At 45.7% G+C, this 21,230-nt stretch overlaps 1 protein-coding gene across 1 annotated transcript in view; it reads left to right on the top strand.

Annotated features, from left to right (window-relative positions):
• The first annotated feature begins 2,929 nt into the window (after positions 1-2,929).
• Positions 2,930-21,230, top strand: part of Cd101 (CD101 molecule) — a 38,168-nt gene continuing 19,867 nt past the window's right edge. Inside the window, exons 1-5 of the mRNA XM_032897625.1 lie at positions 2,930-3,034; positions 12,153-12,533; positions 13,683-14,099; positions 16,152-16,538; positions 20,056-20,433. Of these exons, the coding sequence (XP_032753516.1) occupies positions 2,992-3,034; positions 12,153-12,533; positions 13,683-14,099; positions 16,152-16,538; positions 20,056-20,433 (1,606 nt within the window). The 5' untranslated portion in view covers positions 2,930-2,991. The remainder of the gene's footprint in view (positions 3,035-12,152; positions 12,534-13,682; positions 14,100-16,151; positions 16,539-20,055; positions 20,434-21,230) is intronic.

The following is a 21,230-nucleotide window of genomic DNA, read 5'->3' on the forward strand; positions in this document are numbered from 1 at the left end:
AACCCATTCCAACGTGGGTGGTAGACTGTGAATGCTAGAAACCCAGAGCTCTCTGAAAAACTTACAGGAAGCTTAACAGATCAGAGACTCTCCTCTCCTTAGCATCCTTGCTGCTTATATAACCTTGGGAAGAGGAGAGGACTTGTGAATGTGGTTAAGTTTTAGGGACTTTTTGAGACTTGTGAGTTGTTTAGTTCCTTGTTCTTAAGGAGCCTCCCTCTATGATTGAATGTTTCCACTAGGTCTATGGGACCCTTTATGTGAAAATATTAAGACATGTAGCAAAGCACTGAGTTCTCCAACCCAAGGCCATCCTAGGCCATTACTCTCCCCATCTACATTAGTGAAACCACCCATTAGTAAAAATAAATATTTTGTCACTGAAGCCAAGTCTTAGGGCTGTTTGTTACACAGTAGCAACTAGATACAGTGTATTTGCCTAAAATATTAATACCAGAAGGTGGCCTATGACAGCTCTAGCCAAAATAGAGACCAGGTTTCTGCATTTTAAGTTGCGCTAATACTATAATTACAGGCTCGGAGGATGAGTTTGAAACCTAAGCCATAGGCGGCATGCCCATCAGTGCTCTTCCACACAGCCAGCATGCCCCTGCCTGTCTTTGGGATTTTACTGCTTAGTGGAATCTCCCTTCCTATCCCTTCTCACCTACTGGAATCACCCTGGATCTGCAAGGACCTACTCCAAAGCAAGTGTTTTCTAAATGATTTGGTGGCCATCCCTGCCTCTCTATCCATTCAGTCCTAGGGTTTTTCTTGCCTTGCCTGCAATGGACACCCCAGACTCCTGTGTTCTCTGTTGGTTGTCTTTAGTTGTTTACAAACATGGGTTCTAGGCTCCTGAGGAGTGGAACTTTCTTGCCCTTCCTTTACCCTGCAGATCTTACACAGAACTCTGAAGAGGGAAGTCCAGAATCTTTTGCAAAAGCACTTGTGGTTAACTGGCTTCAGGGAGTTAAATTTTAAGAAACAACCCCTAGTGAATTTAACCAGAGGGCAGAGTGGTTCAGGTGAGTAGGTGTGTAAATAGATAAATGGATGGTTGGATTGAGTACCTCCATTTCCACATTTGCAGACGTTCCCCTGATCTGTGATCATCCTACTAAAGCAAGAAAGTTTGCCTTAAAATACCTTTGTCCTGAAGGTTCCTTTAACCACTCACTCTCTCAAACAAGACGTGTCCTCTACCTCCTGCAACTGTAGCCATCTCCTAAGGGACCTCCCCTACTTTCCCAGCGTGACAGTCTGTCATGTTCTCTCCTGCTCACTTCCATCACATCCCACTGTCTTGAGCAGAGAGGAGAGACCGCACTTCACAATGAGGCTCTCCGGCTTTTGGTATCTTGTCATGTAGAGGTGCTCGTAAGGACCTGATGTTTCGTCTCTCAGTCCTGCCATTCTTTTAGATGCCCTAATTCAGGAACTCATTATTGGAGACTGAGGTGACCCTAATTCGCCTTATCATTGGTGAATCAAACAACTACAAAAACCTAGACCATTGTTTACAGCCTTGGCTTCCTCCCTTACCTTCCAGCCAGTTAATAATGAGATGTTGTTTCCCCAAGAGGGGAGGGGAAACGTGCTGTGTTTCCTCTGTTCTTCAAAATTAAGGTCAGGCTGGCTTTTACAGCACACTAAGATCTGTCCCAGACAATCTATAGACTCTCTTTCTTCATACCAGCCCCAAGTGTCATCAACAGGAAGGGACAGTCAGCAGCTACTAGGCTAGAGTGTTTCCCAACTGTGACTGAGGCTCAATTTTTTTTTGTTTGTTTGTTTCTTTGTTTGTTTTTTGCCTCTAGTTGTTTCTTTAGCCCAGTCCAATCAATCTTGACTTTCCATCCTGTGCACCAACTTCATTCTCTGCCTTTTTGTGTCCCATTGTTTGTGGACACATTTCATTGGTGGTCATCTGATTAAAAAGCCGTTTCCTGAGGGTAAAGGAAAGGTTGTGAATATCTTTGTATATGTGCAAGTTCTACCTCAACACCAGAACATGGGAAGAAAAAAAATGGTATGTAAAGGTGGTGGATGGATGTATCGATAGATGGAAGGGGTGGATGGGTGAATGGATGGATGGATGGATGGATGGATGGATGGATGGATGGATGGAACAAGAAAGAATCTGTCTGTTACTGTGCCCTGAAACAGACTAAATTATTACTAATCTACCTAGGTCTGTGCTATACCAGATCGTAGAGTCTGAGGTTAATGTCCTCAGGGATGTGATCTTGAGTTCTAAGTCTCGAATACTCAGTTATCCCAGGTCCAGTGCCAGTAGTTGCATGTAGGATAGTTGCAAGGATAACACTTCTGTTATCCTTGATCTCCAGACCCTGCCCCCTGGGAAGATAAACATTAACTCAAAGGTCTTCTGATGGTGATGATGGCAGGTGATATCCATTGAACAATATGTGGACCAAATACTGTTCTGAGTGCTTTAAACCAATGACATTTTTTAAACTTGTCTGTGGGATGTGTGTTATGAGTAGCCCCATTTTAAAGATAAAAGTTTAAAAAGTTAGCCTTTCTAAAACCACACAGCTGATAACAGTGGAATCTGCCTCAAACTTCAGGCAGCCTACCTCTGGGACCTTCTATTTTTATACCTCATGTGACATCCCCCCCCCCCGAGCTCATGGATTCCTCCCTCAAGAGGAGAGCAGAGCATTTCTCAGTGTTTTTATTCACTCAGATTTTCGAAATCCCTTCATATTTGGGCAGGAGGAGGCCCAGGTTCTCTTTTGTCTGTGTTTCCTTCACCATGAAGATAGCTACTTACCTTCATACCGAGATCTAATGACTGTAAATGCAGCCACCTTTGCTTTCTGCAAGCCACCTCCGTCTCTCAGTGGGCTGGAAACCACACCATAGCTTCCTCTTTACTAAAGTTTGCTGTGATAGCACCAAATTTTGTCACTCAGCTTCTGGGCAAGTTCAGTGACACTGCCTGGAAAGACTGTGCCGGTCCGGATGGCAAGCACCCTGTGTGTGGCATCTCTCTTTCTCTGTCTAAGTAAGTCTTATAACTTTGATGTTTCTACCATCACAGGAGCTCGTCATCCAGAGGCTGCAGGGTGAGGGATCAGGCCAAGTTGGTCCTCACAGGAACGACTCGGTTATAGACTTTTGACTTTGTGCCTATCTTTTACTTATTGATGACAGTTTTAAGGCTTCCTCATGTGTCCTTGCAATTGGGGCAATGGAAGACTTTGTTGTGTCCCTGGGTGCCTACTGTATTTTATTGTAAGTTTATCTTTGAGCTTTGCATGTCCCTGGCTTTACCTTCCTTTCCTGGGCTGCCCATCCCATGGGAGAGGAAGAGGTTTTGCTGCCACACAAAGAGGCCTCAAGGCTTGCCTGATGGTAGGGTGTAACTAGATATGTGTGCCTTGTGGGCGTGACTGGGTAGAAGAGGGAAAGCAAGGAGAGCATCCTGAAGCTTAGGTCCAGCTAAAAGAAGCGTCTGGACTTTATCTGAGAGCTAAAGAGAGACTGCGAAGGATCAGGGCAGTTACCTGGCTCTACTAAAGCCCATATAGGGGCCTTTATCTGGCCCAGGGACACTTATGCATATTTGAAGAAGGTAGAGGAAGGAAAAGGAGACAAAGGGAAGAAGCAGATGAATTGAGCAGGGAACAAAACAGTTCCTTATCGCATAGAGCAGGTAATGGGCATGCTGTGCCCCACATACAAAGACCAGTTCGGTGTACCTTAAAAATGCATATCATAAAATACATAGGACTGTAAACTGGCCATGTTGAAATAAAGTTATCAAAATAGTCTCAGTACTAGTGTGGTGGCATCTGTAATAACAGCACTAGTGGGAGCCTAAAGTAGAAGGCCAGCCTGAATTTTATAGTGAATGAACAACGTTTAAAAAATAAATCATAATGTGTTTATTTCCATTCTAATTCATGTGCTATACAACAAGATCTGGAGGACTATTTATTAATCACCAAGCTCAGAGAAGTGATGGGTATGAAGAGAATGTTTTAATATGCCCACAAAAATTGCCATATAATATGCAAATAGCCAAGGTTCCATGTCTGCATCCATCACTGAGGGAAATAGGACATTTCCATTGGAGGTTAATGAGAATAAAAATGAAAGGGCTTTTTCACCCTGGACTAAGGACCCTTTAATCCTATCCGTGGGTTCAAGTTTACAAGTCTTGATTCCCAGAGACTGGGTAGAGTTAGTGCAGGGACTAGGATAGCTGGGATGAGGGATGAACTGGGCTGAGCTGCAATCAGTGTGGCCAAGGCTGTAGCTTTATAAGATAAATGAAAGGAGCATACCATTCGGCACTAAGGTGGACCAGCAAGCTCTGGTGGAGTTGAACCAGGATCACATCTCAGCCAGCACATGGGTGAGGATCAGACCTGGGGCCAGAGAAGGAGACAGGAAGAAGCCTGCAGAGGGATAGATTAGAACCATTTGCCAGGTGACTGACACCTGCCAACACCCTCGCAGGGCAAGCATTGACGAACAGTGTCTTGGTGGAGTCCTGTGTGGATTGCCGTGTCTGTGATCCTGCTCAGTCGTCTGACTGAGTATGCGTGCTCTGTGTGTGGGGACTGTGCGTTTGCTTTGCATGGCAGTGAACTGGGTTTACATTGCACAAGGATGCAGAAAGTTGCATGTTCTTGTTCTAATTAGTATTATTGTTAGTAGTATGTTATTAGTTTTCAGTTGTCCATTTGTTTTTTGAAAAGCAGGCTCAAAGGTCTAGAGGAAGCATCATAACAGTCAAAAATCAAAAAGGAGAAGATGGTGGCTTTCCTCCACCCACTTCCATGGTTGCCTGACCTGGGTTCTGCATTTGTTCCTTCTAGTCTTCGACCCATGTTATGTTCCAGTTCTGCATGGAATCACAGGTCTTACATGGGACATGCATAAATCAGGAAGTAACTTGAAGTCTGCTACATCTCATTATAATTACAGAGAGGAAATACAGGAAATTAATGATGATCAAGTGATCGATCACATTGTTCGGCGAACCTATTCTTTATCCCAACTTTAGAGTGTTGTTTTGGAATGCAGGGACAAAGTCTCCAGGACCCAGCACCCACTCCCTTACCAAGCAACTCTACCACTGAGCCACATTCAATGCCTCCATTTATTATCCCTTCAGGTCGCGTATTATTCCGTGTGTTGTGTGTTGTATGTGGCAATATGGAGTCCAAGGACAGCTCTTTGGATTTGGTTCTCCTCTTCTGCCTTTTTGTAGGTCCTCACAATTGAACACAGATCATCAGGGCTTGCTTAATGAATGCCTTTACTTGGTTCACCAGACCCGTTTTATTTTTTTATTTTCCTTATGGTTAACAAGAACACTAAGTAACCAATTAGAATGTGACTCTCAGACGCTAATGCAGTGGGGGAAAGGCTCCTGTGGACTTAGCCTGCTTGCTGTATCACCTCTCACCCTGACCAACTGCCAAACAGTGAAGGGGGCCATTAACTCAAGAGGGGCTACTTTTATGTTACTGAGATTGGATCATGGAAAAACAGAAAAGTATCCCACTTCATTCTGGATGGATGACGTCCCAACCTCCCCACACCCCACCACACACACACACACACACACACACACACACACATTGCTTCTAGTGCGTAAAGCAAAAGCAATTGTTTGGTGTGTTGCCTGTTCCCTAGGTAGGTAGATTTTACATAAGGTGAAATTACTTCAAATTCTTTGGCTATGTTGTAGCCTGAATGTTTGTGCTCTCTTGGATTTCACCTGTTAGAACCTAAACCCCGGGGGTGATGGCATTAGGATAGAAAGGCTCCGGAAGGTAGTTGGCTGAATGGGTTAGTGCTCTTACAGGAGATGGGAGAGACCCAGCTGGTCTCTTTCATGTGTGAGGACACAGCTAGAAGGTACATCTACACAGACCAGGCTCCCGTCGGACACCAAATCAACATGCCTTAATCTTGTAATACGTAGTCTCCGCGCCGGTGTTTCTACAACACGACTCCGTCTACTGCTTTTCTTTATTGCTACCAACAGGCTAAGACTTAGACCTTTGTAGACATGAAAGGGAAAGCCTTGGTGTTTTTACAGGTTATTCATTCATCTATTTATTCTTGCAATTCTGGGGGTAAATTCAGGTCCAGTGTGTACTATGCTAGCGCTCTATCACTGAGCCATCTCCCTGGCCAGTATCTCTAAGATGGAAAGAAATGGTGTCCAGATGCCAGTTCACAGGGATCACATGATGACGTGTCTAACTGTCATGGCCACTGTCTCTATGGGCTGTGTCAGAACTTCTCACTTCCTCCTAGAGAGGATGATCCTGCAGGGGACTGGCCATTGCTTTCTCTCTTAGTGGATGGACAGTGGGCTTTGCACACAGTGGCTTTCTTTCTTGTGGTCCAACCTCTTCCTCTACGTGTCCTCTCTGGCTCTATGTGTCTCCTCTTCGCTGCTGCCTCTGCAAACGTGCCCTTACCCATCCTCACTGCTCACCACCTGTCACTTGGCTACCTTTAGTCGCCATCCTTGTTCTGTCCCCTACAATGCCATGAAGCGGTTTACATGTTCTATAGCCACTTCTTAGCCTCAAACCCACCGCTGTTTCTGCTCTACTGGAATGTCTTGCAAAGCTCTGCACAGCAGTCTACTCAGGTGACCCAAAGGCCTCTCTTAGTCCCTGCCCTCCAGCAGTCCTCAGCAGTGCAAGCCCTTCTCCCTTAAAACATCCTGCTTCCTTTGCTTCCCAAGTCACTGTGTTATAGCTGCCTTCCTACCCTCCTAACTTCCCAGGTCCTTCTCTAGGTTTCGTCCCCGCCCATCTTTTAACAGAGGTTCTCACTGGCCATCTTCTTTAGAGTCCACAACACTTCTGTATACTTGTGTGTAATGAACCTAGTCTACCACTACAGCCCAGGCTCGGGGACTTGCCAGGCAGTGAGAAACAGTGAGCATAGCCACAGAACAGCTGGGCACTTCCAGGCATAGGTTCGAGTCTGGCTGAATCACTGTGAATTTTGACATTACTAAACACAGAAATGACACAGTTCTTGAGAGGGTTAAATTACAAATGTTTTCGCAGTCTTTAAGGGTCTTTAAGGTGATGCACACATATTTAAATCTCTCCCCAATGTTTTTTTTTTTTTTTCGGGTTTTTGTTTTTGTTTTGTTTTTGGATGTCTTTACTGTTTATTCCAGAGCACTCAAATTCCATCTCTAAAGTTAAATGCATTACCTTCTCACCCACCCTTGAGTACACTGATAATTCTCACTGATACTCCCTTTCCTGATGGGTACCGTATTCTTCCAGCGGATCTATCAAACTTGGGTATCCGATTTCCTCCAACCTCCTGTGCCTGTTCATCCCTGCTGCCGGAAGCATCCAGACCACTAAGCTCTGCAGATCCCATCTCCGCAACAGCTCTTGAGTTACAGTCCCTTTCCTTCCAGCCCTGCCCTTTCATCAACTCTGTCCTGAGCTAGAAGTTATCTGATGTCTATTTCCAACTTCCACCATTCTCCACACAACCATCAGTTGCATTGCCTAAGATCTTTCCGGCACTCTGATTGGATTCCCTAGTGCCCAATTAACTCTGAGCTGACAGCCATGAGAGTCACGTCCCGTGTCTTTGATGCTGCTAGCAAGTCAGTCTCACGCACCCATCCGTCTTGCACCCCTTTCCCACCAGTTAACCTCTTCCTGTTTCTACACAGCTCTTTTCATTTTCACTTAGGTCATCTTCTTATAAAGTTTAAAAGGCTCTGTCTCCACTTGGCAATCTTCTCAATCCCCCAAAGTCCAATTCTCATGCCATTTGTGCTAGTTAGTTCTTGTCACCTTGACACAAACCTGGACATACCTGGGAAGAGGGACTCACAACCCTGGAGATACCGCCATCAGATTGGCCTGTAGGCCTATCTACTGGGACTTGATTGCTAATTGATGTAAAAGGCCTGCCCACTGTGGGTGGTACCATCCCTACACAGGTGGACCTGGGCTCTGTAAGAAGGCAACAGAATATGAGCCTGGGACAGAGCCATTAAGCTGCATTTCTCCGCAGTCTCTGCTTCAGCTCCTACTTCCTGGTTCCTACCTTGAGAGCCCACACTGACTTCCCTTCATGATGGATGGTGGGTTATGAGTTGAATGAAGCTCTTTCCTTTCCTCCCCAAGTTGCTACTGGTCATGGATTTGCCACGGAAACATGAGGAAACTGAGATAGCGTCCTTTCTACGAGCCTCACCTGTTTGTACCCTCAAGCCATGAGCTCTCTGCTTTCTTCAGATTCCTCCGGGGGCTTTCTTTTGTATCTTTCTCACAGAGATGATTGCCTTTCTAACTGGCTAGCTTAGTAAGGCTCGAGGACAGAGATGATTCTAAACTCATCTCTATGTCTTAATCTCTCAAGTATCAGAAAGACTGTAAGTGGCTGAATAAATATTTATTGACTTGGCAAATAAAGCAGGGAGGAATGAAGTGCTAGTTTCCACATAGAAACCTTCTAATGGGCACTTGTTTCACTATAAAAAATAGTAATAAAAAGTGTTGAAGAAGCCCGGCCAGGGTGCTCACGCTACAAATAACAATATAACGTGCGCTGGCAGGAAAAGATGAAGGGTGCCTCCTCTCTCTCTCTCTCTCTCTCTCTCTCTCTCTCTCTCTCTCTCTCTCTCTCTGTGTGTGTGTGTGTGTGTGTGTGTGTGTGTGCATGTGAAGACCAATATCAGGTACCTTTCTCAACCTTACTCACTCCTTCCTCCTTCCTTCCTTCCTTCCTTCCTTCCTTCCTTCCTTCCTTCCTTCCTTTTTTTCTTATAATTCATTGGAACTTAAAGTATAATTATATTATTTCCTCCCTTTCTTTCATCCTTCCAACCTCTCCTATATTCCTAACCTTTTCTCAAACTCATGGCACCTTTTTCTTTGTCATTGTTACATGTATGTATACATGTATGTACACATACATACATGTATGAATACAACCTGCTCAGTTCATTTGGTGTTGCTTCCATGTATATGGTTTTATGACTGACAATCAATGTCAGTGTTGGGTAAACAATTAGGGCTTCATCTATGCAGAAGAATATTTCTCCTGCTCTCCACAATCTTTAGTGCCTGTCGTTGTTCAGTGAGAGGGGCCCAGTGAGAGTTCCTTCGTCCATGTGAGTATGTCTGCTAGTGTGCTGCTTTTCCAGGTATTTTTTTTCTGCACTCATATTGTTGGAGTATGGGTGAAGCTTCTCTGTCATTTCTAGAAGACACATCCCTACAGCAGGTTTCCTGGTCCCCTTGCACTGGCAGTCTTTCTGCCCCCCCTTCTATGATGTTCCCTGAGCCGTAGCTGCAGGAGTTGTGTTGTAAATGTATCAGTTGGAGCTGGGCTCCCCAGGAGGACTCGTTCTTTGCCTTCTTACTGGTTGTGTCTTTTCTGTAATGTTCTCCCTTGTTGCAAAGAAAAGTTGATTCGGTGAGTCGTAAGGGTTACACTTACCTGTGGGTATAAAGGTAAATATTTAGAATGTAGTTATGGATCATGCTAGCTTAGTAAAGTGTCAGTAGTAGATTCTTCTCTAAGATCCATGACATCATTAGCCCTGGGCGGTTGGCCACATTTCCAATACTAAACATGATTTCTTTCCTGTTGGGTGAAATAATAAAGCTGTTGAAATAATAGGAGAGCTGTTGGTTACTACTAAGATACGAGGGCCAGTAATGCTCTTAGGATATCTTGCCAAATTGGTCCTAGGTGGGACCTTGTATTTAGAAATAGGATCTATCACTCGTACCTTGGACTCTACTCACTGTTTCAGATAGACGAGCTTGCCTACAAGCCCCAGGGTTCCTCCTGCCTCTGCCTCCTCGGCACTTGGATAATGGGTGCCCCACTGTGCCCAGCTTTACCTGGGTACTGGGGATCAAGCTCAGGCCCTTATGCCTGCGCAACAGGTACTTTGTGATGGAACCATTTCCTCAGTTCTAAGACAGATATTCTCATGGTGAGATGTAGTGTGTAAGAAAAGGCTAATAAAGCCTAAGTGTGCAGCTCGATGAATAAGCAGAAACTGAAACCTGCAGAATCACTATAGGCTTCAAGAAACAGCATCATCAGGTCCCCGGAAGTACCCACCCATTCTGCCTGTGCCTCATCAGGAATAATGCCTCCCCACAAATCACTTTCCTGACTCCCATGATAACCACTTCCTGGCCTGTTTTTAAAGATGATTTTAACCTTTATTTATCAACTAAATGATACAATGTGGGTTTGCCTATTTTTAAATTTTTATTATTTTTTTTTATTTTATATGCATTGGTGTTTTTTGCCTTTATGTATATCTGTGTGAGGACATTGGGATCCTTAGGACTAGAGTTACAGATAGCTGTTAGCTGATGTGTGGGTGTTGAGAATTGAACCCCGGTCCTCTGGAAGAGCAATCAGTATTCTTAACCACAGAGCCATCTCTCCTGATCCCTGTACTTTAAAACAGATGGGATATTTCTGTAGGCAGCCAAAGAGATTCAAAGGTATTCCATGAATGACCAGGCATAATTCTACATTACTACAAATAGTTATGATTTTTAATTTCTTTGTAAAACTCCATCTTATGGTACACTGCCATAGTTTATCTGTTCTGCTGTTGATGGACATGTGAGCTGTCCCTTGTTTGGGGCAACAGTGAATGGCACTGCTGTAAATATTCCTTCATGTGTCACCTGGTGCACAGTGCCCACCTTTCATACTTCACAAGGCTGCCTTGCTGAAAATGTTTAAAACTTCTCTGTAGTCACTTTCTGGTAAGTAGTAATTTAATTTGTTCTAATGTAGTCTAATTTCTATTTATAGATATTCAGCACAAAAAAACGTGTGATATAAATATATGACATTGAGATTTATGAATACTTAAATATATTTTTAAATTATTACTGGAAATGTGTGTGGCCGGGTATTGATTAGTTTCTTGGCCAGTTTTGGTTGAGTGTATTCAGATGCGGTTTTTAAGTTTTTAGTTGATTTTATCAATTAATCACTTCACCCTCTTGTGGGGGGAGAGGGAGCCTCCTTCCGGCCTCTTTCCATTTCCTCTCACGAGCTCTGCACTTCTCTTCCCTCACTCCCCACAGGAGTCTCCTGAACCCCTTGCCCTTGCTCTGGCTCTCCGGAGCCTGTTCTGGAGGATTCTATCCTGTCCACTGCTTCATGTTGCCCATAGCTCTCGATGGACCTTCTGATGTCCTTTAACCCCGCCTTGCCCTTCGAGGGTTCCTGGACCCTCAGAGAAGATCTTGTCCATCTCTGTGACATCATTACCTCTTTCAGAAACACAAAGCGAGCCCACTTTCAGTATTAATCGTCATCAACAATCTTGTAGTTTCTGAAAAAAAAAACCATCTCTATAGAAAAGTTACCTTTTAATCACATTTCTCCTCTAGACCTCATTTTCTGCAGTTTCGATCGAAAAACATCCTAGCTGAAAACCATGGGTAAGAAAAATAACTCTGAGCCCAGACAGACCCTGGACTTCATGAACGTCCATTTTAGAGTTTCCAAGTAAAGCGAAAGAGCCTTTCTAAGAAATTAGAACAGCAAAGCCAGCAAAACCGAGCAAAAGCAAAGAGAAAAGAAAAGCAGCAGAGACAGGAAGTGCCGCTGTCATTTCTGTGGCTAGTTTTATCTACTCTTGTGCTAGACACGGTTGAGGGCTACAGATGTCTGTAACCAACCAGCAAGAAGGAGTAAGGCATCGGGAGCAGATTTGCGGACTTGGCCTCTCTTGAACGCCCTTCTGTGGGGGAGACTGTGCCTTGGGATTTGGGGGTTGAGAAGGTTTATGCTGTTTTGGCATAAAATACTGTAAAAGGTAAATTGGCACATATTATACCACCTTTTGAGTAAATCCGTGTAGACAAACTGCTGCCTTGACACATGGCTGAGGCTAAACATTTTCAAACGGAGTCTCGGCTGTGCAAGCTTGGTTAGCAGAGGAACGGAGGCCTCACTGAGCCATTCCATCCCATCCGGCCTGAGGAAGGCGGTTATAACGAATAGTCTGTGGTCTCATATATCAGGATGGTAATATAGAGACCGAGGTGATGTGGTGCCCTGGGAATTAAAGCACTCATGCCGTTTTTATCCCCTTTCTTCCTCCTACTTACAAGCTAAGCTCAGCATCAGCCAGAGGGAAGTGAAAATACAAGAAGGACCTCTGTACAGAACCGAAGGTTACCCTGTCAGCATCAGTTGCAACGTAAGTGGTCATCGGGGTCCTTCCACACAGGATTTCCAGTGGTCTATTTACCTGCCAAGTGCCCCAACCCAAGAAGTCCAGATCATCAGTACCAAGGATGCCGGCTTCTCTTACACCATGTATACCCGGAGGGTGCAGAGCAAGGAGATCTATGTAGAGAGGCTGCGGGGCAACTTGGTCCTGCTGCGTTTCTCAAAACTCCAGATGAAGGATACTGGCGAGTATGAGTGCTACACACCCAACACGGACGGAAAGTACTTTGGAAGTTACAGTGCAAAGACGTATCTAACTGGTGAGCTCCTGTTACCCAGCCCCTGGCAAGCCTGTATCCACCATCACAATGCCTGCCGAGGGAGAGACTTTCCACTAGTCTGTTTGCTGTGGGTACAGAACCTACCTACCACCCTGAGTATTCTGGAGATGTGTCACAAGTACGTGTCTCGTGTGTTCCCAGTGACATACGAGCCCCCACTCACAAGTTGGTAGCAGCAAAGCATTAGATAGATCTTTGCATTCTACCTCACCCCCATATCACCTTGCAGCTCGGTAAGAGAGCCAGCCCCAGTATCATGGGTGATGTCATTAACTGCAGAATGATTATTTTCCAACCATTTCCTGGCACATTTATCTGCAGGGAGAGGATCAAATTCTTGCAACTGTGGTTCGCCTGGGAGATCTGGTTTAAACACCTCCATGAACTCCAGGGTGCAGATTCAACACTGCCTCCTTTGCAGAACCCTTTAGATTGCCTCAGGCCACATCCCCAACCTGGTTCTTCTTAATGCCCTGGTCATACTGTGATTACCGGCATTCACCCCATTATCTCATAACCAGCTACTTATGTGCCCGTCTCCCACCACCTCTGAGCTTCCTGGGGACTCCCAGATCCTGCCCAATGTCCGTACTCATTGACTTGGCCTCGGTGCTGCTTTTACATGAGTTTCAACTGTGTGGTTTACATTTGAGGGAGAAGAGAATAGCAGGGTCCTTAGATGGTTATGAAAACTTTGGGAAAGCTTGCATTTGGTCTCTGAGTAGCAAATTACATTACTTTAGATCTCCATAATAGAAAAAGCAGATTAGGGTTTAGGAAGAGAAAAGAAGCCATCCATTCATGTCCGTATAGTGAGACAGAGTGGCCGAGAGCCAGAATCTGGATCCAGAAACTCCAGTGTTCCTCCTACTCGTGGCTGAGTAGCTAACCTGGCTCCAGCCTGTGCTGATGAAGCAAAGCCAGGGTCCTACATCACTGAGCCACTCGTTTTGCAAAGTTCTTAGGCTCTCTCAGCAAAAGGGAAAGCCCGTGTTAGGAAAGTAAATGGCTGGGAAACCAACTCAAGGGGTGTGCCTTGCAGACGAGGTTTGGGCACCATCTTCCCTCGAGAAGGTCTAATGAGACAAACATGAACCAGTAAGATAATCGCCATTGCCTTGTTTCCAGTGATTCCTGACACCCTGTCTGCCACCATGCCCTCCCAGACGCTCAGTAAGAAGGAAGGCGAGCCGTTGGAACTCACCTGCGAGGCGACCAAAGCCACGGCTCAACATACCCATCTCTCCCTCACCTGGTACCTGACGCAGGAAGGAGGAGGGAGCCATGCCACTGAGATCATTTCTCTCTCCAAGGATTTTATATTGACCCCTGGGCCCTCCTACACAGACAGATTTGTGGCCGGCGATGTGCGGCTGGACAAGCTTGGAGCCACTTTCTTCAAACTGTCCATAGGCAAGCTCCAGCCCTCAGATCAAGGCCACGTGTTCTGCGAGGCCACAGAGTGGATTCAGGATCCAGACGAAGCATGGACTTTGATCACAAGAAAGCAGACAGATCAAACAGCTCTGAAGATCCAGCCAGCAGGTAATTATCTTCCCGGGAAGCCTGTGAATTCATTCTCAGTGAGTGTGTAGGGATAGCTTTTTTTTTTTTTTTTTTTTTTTTAAACCTTCTGTTGACTTTTTCTAAAAGGTAGATAAAAACTCTAAGTTAATTTTGTTTTTGTCATCTGGAAAGCATAACTAAGAAGATGTTCCAGAATGTTCCATTAGGGCTCTGTTCACGGGGAGAGTTTATATGGGACAAGAAATGGGGAACAGATAGATTGATGCTACAGGCAGCCGTGGAAGTTGTTTTATAACCACAGTTGCCAGGCGTTTTGTAAGCACGTCATCTTCATTATTTAATTGTAGTCCAAATAATCACCTCGATGTAGCCAGCTCTCTGTTTTAAAAACAAGGAACCCCACAGACACAGACACAGACACACTGCGTGCATCCCAACACCTACCAGAGACAGGAGGTACTCGCTTCTAAAGCCAAGTCTGCCTCTCTGCAAAGCCCACTTACCACAGGCAGCTGGGCCTCAAAGCAGCTCCAGTTTCTTTCTTTTTTTTTTTTTTCCTGTTTATTATTTTATTGGATTTTTTAAAATTTATATTTCAAATGTTATTTCCTTTCCCAGTTTCCTGGACATAAGCCCCCATCCCATCCCCCTCCCCTTCTTCTATAAGGGTGTTCCCCTCCCAATCCATCCCCCCTTCCTACCCTCCGGTCGACATTCCCCTATACTGGGGGTCCAACCTTGGCAGGACCAAGGGCTTCTCCATCCATTGGTGCCCAACAAGTCTATCCTCTGCTACATATGCAGTTGGAGCCACGGGTCAGTCCAAGTATAGTCTTTGGGTGGTGGTTCAGTCCCTGGGAGCTCTGGTTGGTTGGCATTGTTGTTCTTATGGGGTTGCGAGACCCTTCAGCTCTTTTTTTTTTTTTTTAATTAACTTGAGTATTTCTTATTTACATTTCGAGTGTTATTCCCTTTCCCGGTTTATGGGCCAACATCCCCCTAACCCCTCCCTCTCCCCTTCTTTATGGATGTTCCCCTCCCCATCCTCCCCCATTGCCGCCCTCCCCGCAACAATCACATTCACTGGGGGTTCAGTCTTAGCAGGACCCAGGGCTTCCCCTTACACTGGTGATCTTACTAGGATATTCAATGCTACCTATGAGGTCAGAGTCCAGGGTCAGTCCATGTATAGTCTTTAGGTAGTGGCTTAGTCCCTGGAAGCTCTGGTTGCTTGGCATTGGTATTCATATGGGGTCTCGAGCCCCTTCAAGCTTTCCAGCTCCAGTTTCTAATATGATGCCTGGCCCCTGTTGGTGGCAGGATGCCCTTCCACCAGGCGCCATCTCTATATTGCATGAGCCATTGACATTTTTGTCAAAAGTAGACAGAAAGGCCTGGTCATTTTCGGTCTTTTTATGTGCATTGGTCATCTAAGACCATGAGTATCCACTGTGGAAAGTAATATTCCAGTGGTTGATCACTGACTGTCTATGGTTCTCAGCTCCACCACATCCTGTGGTCTTCAAGTGTCTAAATTGTGCTCAGTGGGTCCTAGAAGGCCCTATCACATGTGCTCAGAGGTTAGGAAATTCTATGGCTGTTTATCAGACAAATGAACAAGGTAAGAAATAACGGTTGGGGGTTCAGAAGAAGCAGCAAATACCCAGCACACAGTGAGGCCCAGGTTCAATCCCCAGGACAAAAATAAAAGAGAAAACCAGAAGTCCTAATTTCCAGCAATTCAACACAGCAAGGAATAGTTCACTTTTTCATTTTGGAGGCAGGCCTAAGTAGATCTTGACACATCTGTGTATGTAGAATTTTTTCTTACTGGGACTGCTTTCAGAGAACCATGGACACCGTCCTTCCTGGATGACTTAGACTAGTCAGGGGCTTTGTAATTTTCTTTTACCGCGGGGCTATTTTGGAGCAGGGAACTCTGGTACCACAGAACTGAAAGGTGACCTGCAGTGCAACCATGGGACTCTTACCACAGATTCCATCCATCTTGTGCTGAAAGGGGCACGCACGGCAGGCTTTCTCAACATCTGCCTTGCTTTCGTTGCCCAGCAAGAGATTTTGAAGTGAGCATCACGGCCAGCAGCTCCCCTGATGAAGGGAAACCCTTGGAACTGGTCTGCCTGGTTGTCGGCAGAGGAGGTGACCCACAGCTTCAGGGTACTTGGTTCCTCGATGAGAAGGAAATTGCCCAGATTGATGCTCGCGGGATCCTGGATCTGAAGAGAGACTACAGAGACAGAGCAAGCCAAGGACAGCTGCAGGTTTCAAAGTTAAGTGCCCAGACTTTCTCTCTCAAGATCTTCTCCGTGGGTCCGGAGGACGTAGGCACCTACACTTGTGAAGTGGCAGAGGTGGTGAGGACTCAGACAGCCTCCTGGCAGGTACTTCAGAGAAAGCAGTCACTAGGCCACCCGGTGCAGCTGAGGGAGCCGGCAGGTACGTGACAACACGACATAGGGGCATCCACAGATGGTGCTGTCTTCAGACGCGCCCCGCCCCCGGGAGGCATTACAGGAACACATGGGGGAGGGGTGGGACTTCCTTTAGAGTCTGGAGCCTGTCAGACCCTACTGGAGGGGAAGTAACCCGTGAAGGACGGAAGCGCACCCAGACTAGCTAAGACGTTCAGAGTGCAACTCCTGAGCCCTGGGGCCTGGGCCTCCCTCTTCTTTTCTTTCCATTTCAATTCTCTTGTCTATGAAATGACAAGTGGGTGGCCTCCATGTCCCGTCCGTCTTGCCATCTTACGTTGTTCGAGTCTGTTTACTCGTTTTTGGAGTTGTAACTTTCACACGCTGTTTTCCGTTCAATGAAGGCCTCTGACTGTGTGTTTGCACACTTGTATGTACATAAGCATATGCTTAGAAGTGCATGAACATGCTGAGTGCTTGTGTGCCCTGCGTAAGAATGCACGTGTGTATGGGGGTTGGGGGGGGAGAGCTGGAGAAGTGTAGAATCCCTTTTCCTGAGGAACACACAGCCAAGTGAGCTGACCTTGAGTTGAGGCTGGGCAGCCATTTTTCAATTGCCTTCTGCTAATCTTGTTATGTTAACTTGCAGTGGGTCATAATTCTGACTCAGAGTGAGGAATGAAGAGACAAATGAAAGCAGACAGACTCTATTCTCTGCACTTGCTGGGATGCGGCGCGCTGTCTGCTCAGCCGGTTCTGAGCATCCCTAACAGTGCAAGCCACTGCTGTGGCTTGCGTATAATTGTCCTTCAAAGGCTCCGCGTTTGGTCCTCAGTGTGGTGATGAGGATGAAATTAGATGACGGGAGCTCCACCCTCGAGAGTGTATTAATGCCACCTTGGGAGACAGGACTGTGTAAATGAGGCCACACCCCGTATGCTTGTCCCTCCCTCTTCCTCACAATGTCCCGCTGTAGTTAGAGGGTCCCACCATGCCAGTATCACAATATTTGGATCCTTAAGCCCATGAACCCATTTATACACTACCCAGCCTCACATATCATGTTCTTGCAACACAGAGCAGCCCCAGGATGGCCACCATGCTCATCATTATTTTGTGGAGGTTGAGTGGCTTTAAACATGTTTGAATCCTCAGTGCTCTGTGTGTAGCATAAAAACAGATGCACCCACAACTAATATTAGAATCCTCTGGGCTGAGTGCTAAAGTCAAACTCTAGAAAGAAAATTTGCCCAAAAGCAAAAAAAAAAAAAAAAAAAAAAAAAAAAAGGGGGGGGAGAAATTTTAATTAAAAATAAACTGAGCTAAAAAGACAGCTATTCTTGCTACACTTGCTCATTAGGGGTATCTTCCAAAGATAGATAAATGCCACTTCTGAGTTCTGCTTCCCTCTCCCCATTGGCTAGGGAGGAAGATAGCAGAGCTCAGGACAAGTGGCAGGCCAGGAAGTGTGTTGGTGTTAGTTTCCATGCTAAACATTTGGTCTAGGTTTCTAGGATTCAGGAAAAACAATGTGGGCGGGTTTACATGTTTGCACAGAGCTCTCTAAATCTCTGAACTCCCAGGGGGAAATATCTACAAACTTCTTTAAACCTGGTGTGTGAGAATTTGTTTCCAGGAGCTCCAAAGGGTTCTGCATGGTGCCGGGCTCTGGTCCTGCAGAGAGGGTAAATTTTTTCAAGGCTAAAGAGAATTATTTTCTCATAGGCTGGAGTCCAAACTGGGCCTAACATGTAGCAATTGGAAAACTTATTAGCATATTTATTGGGGGCCTTGTCTAACATCATTTTGAAAGTCCAACTGCCATTTGAAATCCAAGCAGATTTTATCACTCCATGAATATTTTAAGCAGAAGGGAGCACCCGCGGCCACTGCGCCTTGCTATACTTCCTACTATGAGGCTAATGACCACAAGGTATTTTTGACGTGATGCCTCTTGAAATTAAACATAATGATTGTGTTAAAGAGGTGAGATCGTGACTCGTTATTTCCCCTCTAATTTTTAAACTCTGGTCATGAGTCAGTTTTATATAAAAAACAAACAAACAAACAAACAAAAAACATATACCACGATCACTGACTCTCACCCAAAATGCAGGCGGAAGCTTGATAATTTGCTCAACCCGTTTATGAAGATTAGCCTTCTTTCTGCCTTTGTAGCTGGTGTGTGCGCGCCTGAAGCGGAGGTTGGGATCTCTCTCTGCTGTGGGGAAGAGCAATTTGCAGATGCGTTTAGATCCCCTTTAGGTGTCTAATGCCAGTCTGTTTTACTTTTCTCTTTCGCTTTGAACTACCTCTGCTGCTGCCAGTGCCTCCTTCCCATTAAGCACGAGAGCCAGCCCCCTTCAGTCCTCTCTGTTGCCCAAGGCCTCCGCCCTCGGTGTGGCCTATGTTCAGCCCTCTCCACAAAGCAGAACTGTAGTTACTATTATTACCCTCATTTTTCCTGGAAAGAAACACAAAGGCTGGAAGAGGTCAAGTGTGCTGCCCAGAGTTAATTCTGCCTCAGGTCATGGTGGGTGTTATCCTTACACTTAGTGCTGGGATGCCCAGGACACAGGAGCTCCTGATGTATCTACATGGCCCACAGGGCAGCCAGAACAGGACCTCGTACAGTAAGCGTTTGTTGAATGAATGTTTTCATTTCTCTACATCTTGAATTTCCCATCCAGGACCCGGCCTTGCATTTATAGCTGTTTAGCACATAGCTCTATTATGACGTTTAAGCATGAGAAGACTGTCGCTTGACAGTGACAGAAGGTAGAGATGCACTGTATCTATAATACATGCATATATAAATACAAAATTTCCCCAGATTAATGGTTTTTATGGTGGCCTTGCAAACAGAGATCTAATTAATAATTTTCTTTCCCTGTTCAAAGCCTACACTAAGGTAATTAGGACTGGCAGGCACATTGCGAGCTTTCTGAAAGAGAGCATATTGGAAAGACTGACAGCCTTTACTCTAAAAAAGCAAACACCCTAAAATTTAAATTATCAAGGCTTCATTACTTTCAGGTTCATTTACTCTCCCTAATGAATCAAACAAAATACTATCAGATATTTGCCCAACTAGATCTTCTTCAATACGGGCCAGCTGAACAAAAACATAAGGAAAAAAAGTATATATTATGAATCATGTGTGTTATAGGCTTCTCTGTCTGCTTCCTTGTTTCCACTATGTACTAATTACCTTAGGGAAGTTTTATTTTATTTACACACACACACACACACACACACACACACACACACACACACACACACACACACACACCCTTGCATACTATCTTCCCATCCTGCTATCCATTTATCTTTCCATCCATCCATCCATCCATCCATCCATCCATCCATCCATCCATCTATCCATGATGTGTTTGGAAGATCTTTGCTCTGAGCGTGGTACAGGAGAGTCAACCAACTCTGATCAAACAAATAAAGTACTTTATAGTTAAATTTCATCATCATATTTTAGAAACGTTTTTATTTACTCGAAGCACTTTTCTCCCATAACCTGTAATCTGCAGCAAGAAGTGTGGCCGTGTCTGCCGAGCAGCGTGCCGTGTGGGAAGGAGAGACAGTCACCCTTCTCTGCAAGGCAGCTGGAGATGCAGCTGCTCTGTCTGTCAGTTGGTGGCTCACCCCACAGGACCAGACCACACCCGTGTTTGTGGCTGGCATGGGGCAAGATGGTATTGTGCAGCCGGGAGTCTCTTCTCCCGGCCCTGGGTACCATGGTAACAGGAGGTTGGAGAAAGTGGACTGGGCCACCTTTCGGCTGGAGATTGCTTCTGCCACGGTCACAGACAGCGGTACCTATGAATGCAGAGTGTCAGAGAGACCCCAGAACCAGGCCAAAGATTTGCAGTCAACCCAGAAGATTTCAGTCACAGTAAAATCTCTGAGTAAGTCCCTGGGAAAAGTCCTTTTCTGAATGTGTGCCAGTCACGTTATTCTATGCAGCACTTGGAGTGACGTCATCCAGAACTTCTGCCAGAGGTGCACGTATCCTGAGTGCCAGTGGTACATGTACTGTGAGGGCCAGTGGTATACGTCCCCTGAGTGCCAGTGGCATATGTACTGTGAGGGCCAGTGGTATATGTATCCTGAGTGCCAGTGGTATATGTCCCCTGAGTGCCAGCGGTATACGTCCCCTGAGTGCCAGTGGCATATGTACTGTGAGGGCCAGTGGTATATGTATCCTGAGTGCCAGTGGTATATGTCCCCTGAGTGCCAGTGGTATATGTCCCCTGAGTGCCAGTGGCATATGTACTGTGAGGGCCAGTGGTATATGTACCCTAAGACACGCAGAGCAGAACACGCAAATCAGGCCTGAGAGCAACCTCTTGAGTTTATTCATCTTTATAAAGATCATTCTAGAGTGCAACTTGTAAATTGCTCAAAGTTGAAAACAAACCCCTATGACTCGGAGTTGACTTACAGATGAGTGGGGCCAAGCCTGCTCCCTTCCAGCAGCAGCCCAGGTATCACGGAGTCTGCTCTAGCATGGGCAAGTGGGTGGCGCTGAGCCCAGTGGGGGTGGGGAGAGGAAGGAGGCCAGACCCTGGCTGCGCGTGGTGTCCCTGCTCAGTGCAGCTGTCTAAGTGGCACAGTGGAGAAACACTGACTGTTTGTTGTGGCTGCTGAGAACAGTCATAGGGGAGGGGGGAGACTTGGAGAGCTGAGGTTGAAATTCGGGACA

This window comes from Rattus rattus, chromosome 3 (genome assembly GCF_011064425.1).
Source record: "Rattus rattus isolate New Zealand chromosome 3, Rrattus_CSIRO_v1, whole genome shotgun sequence".
Classification (NCBI taxonomy): domain Eukaryota; kingdom Metazoa; phylum Chordata; class Mammalia; order Rodentia; family Muridae; genus Rattus; species Rattus rattus.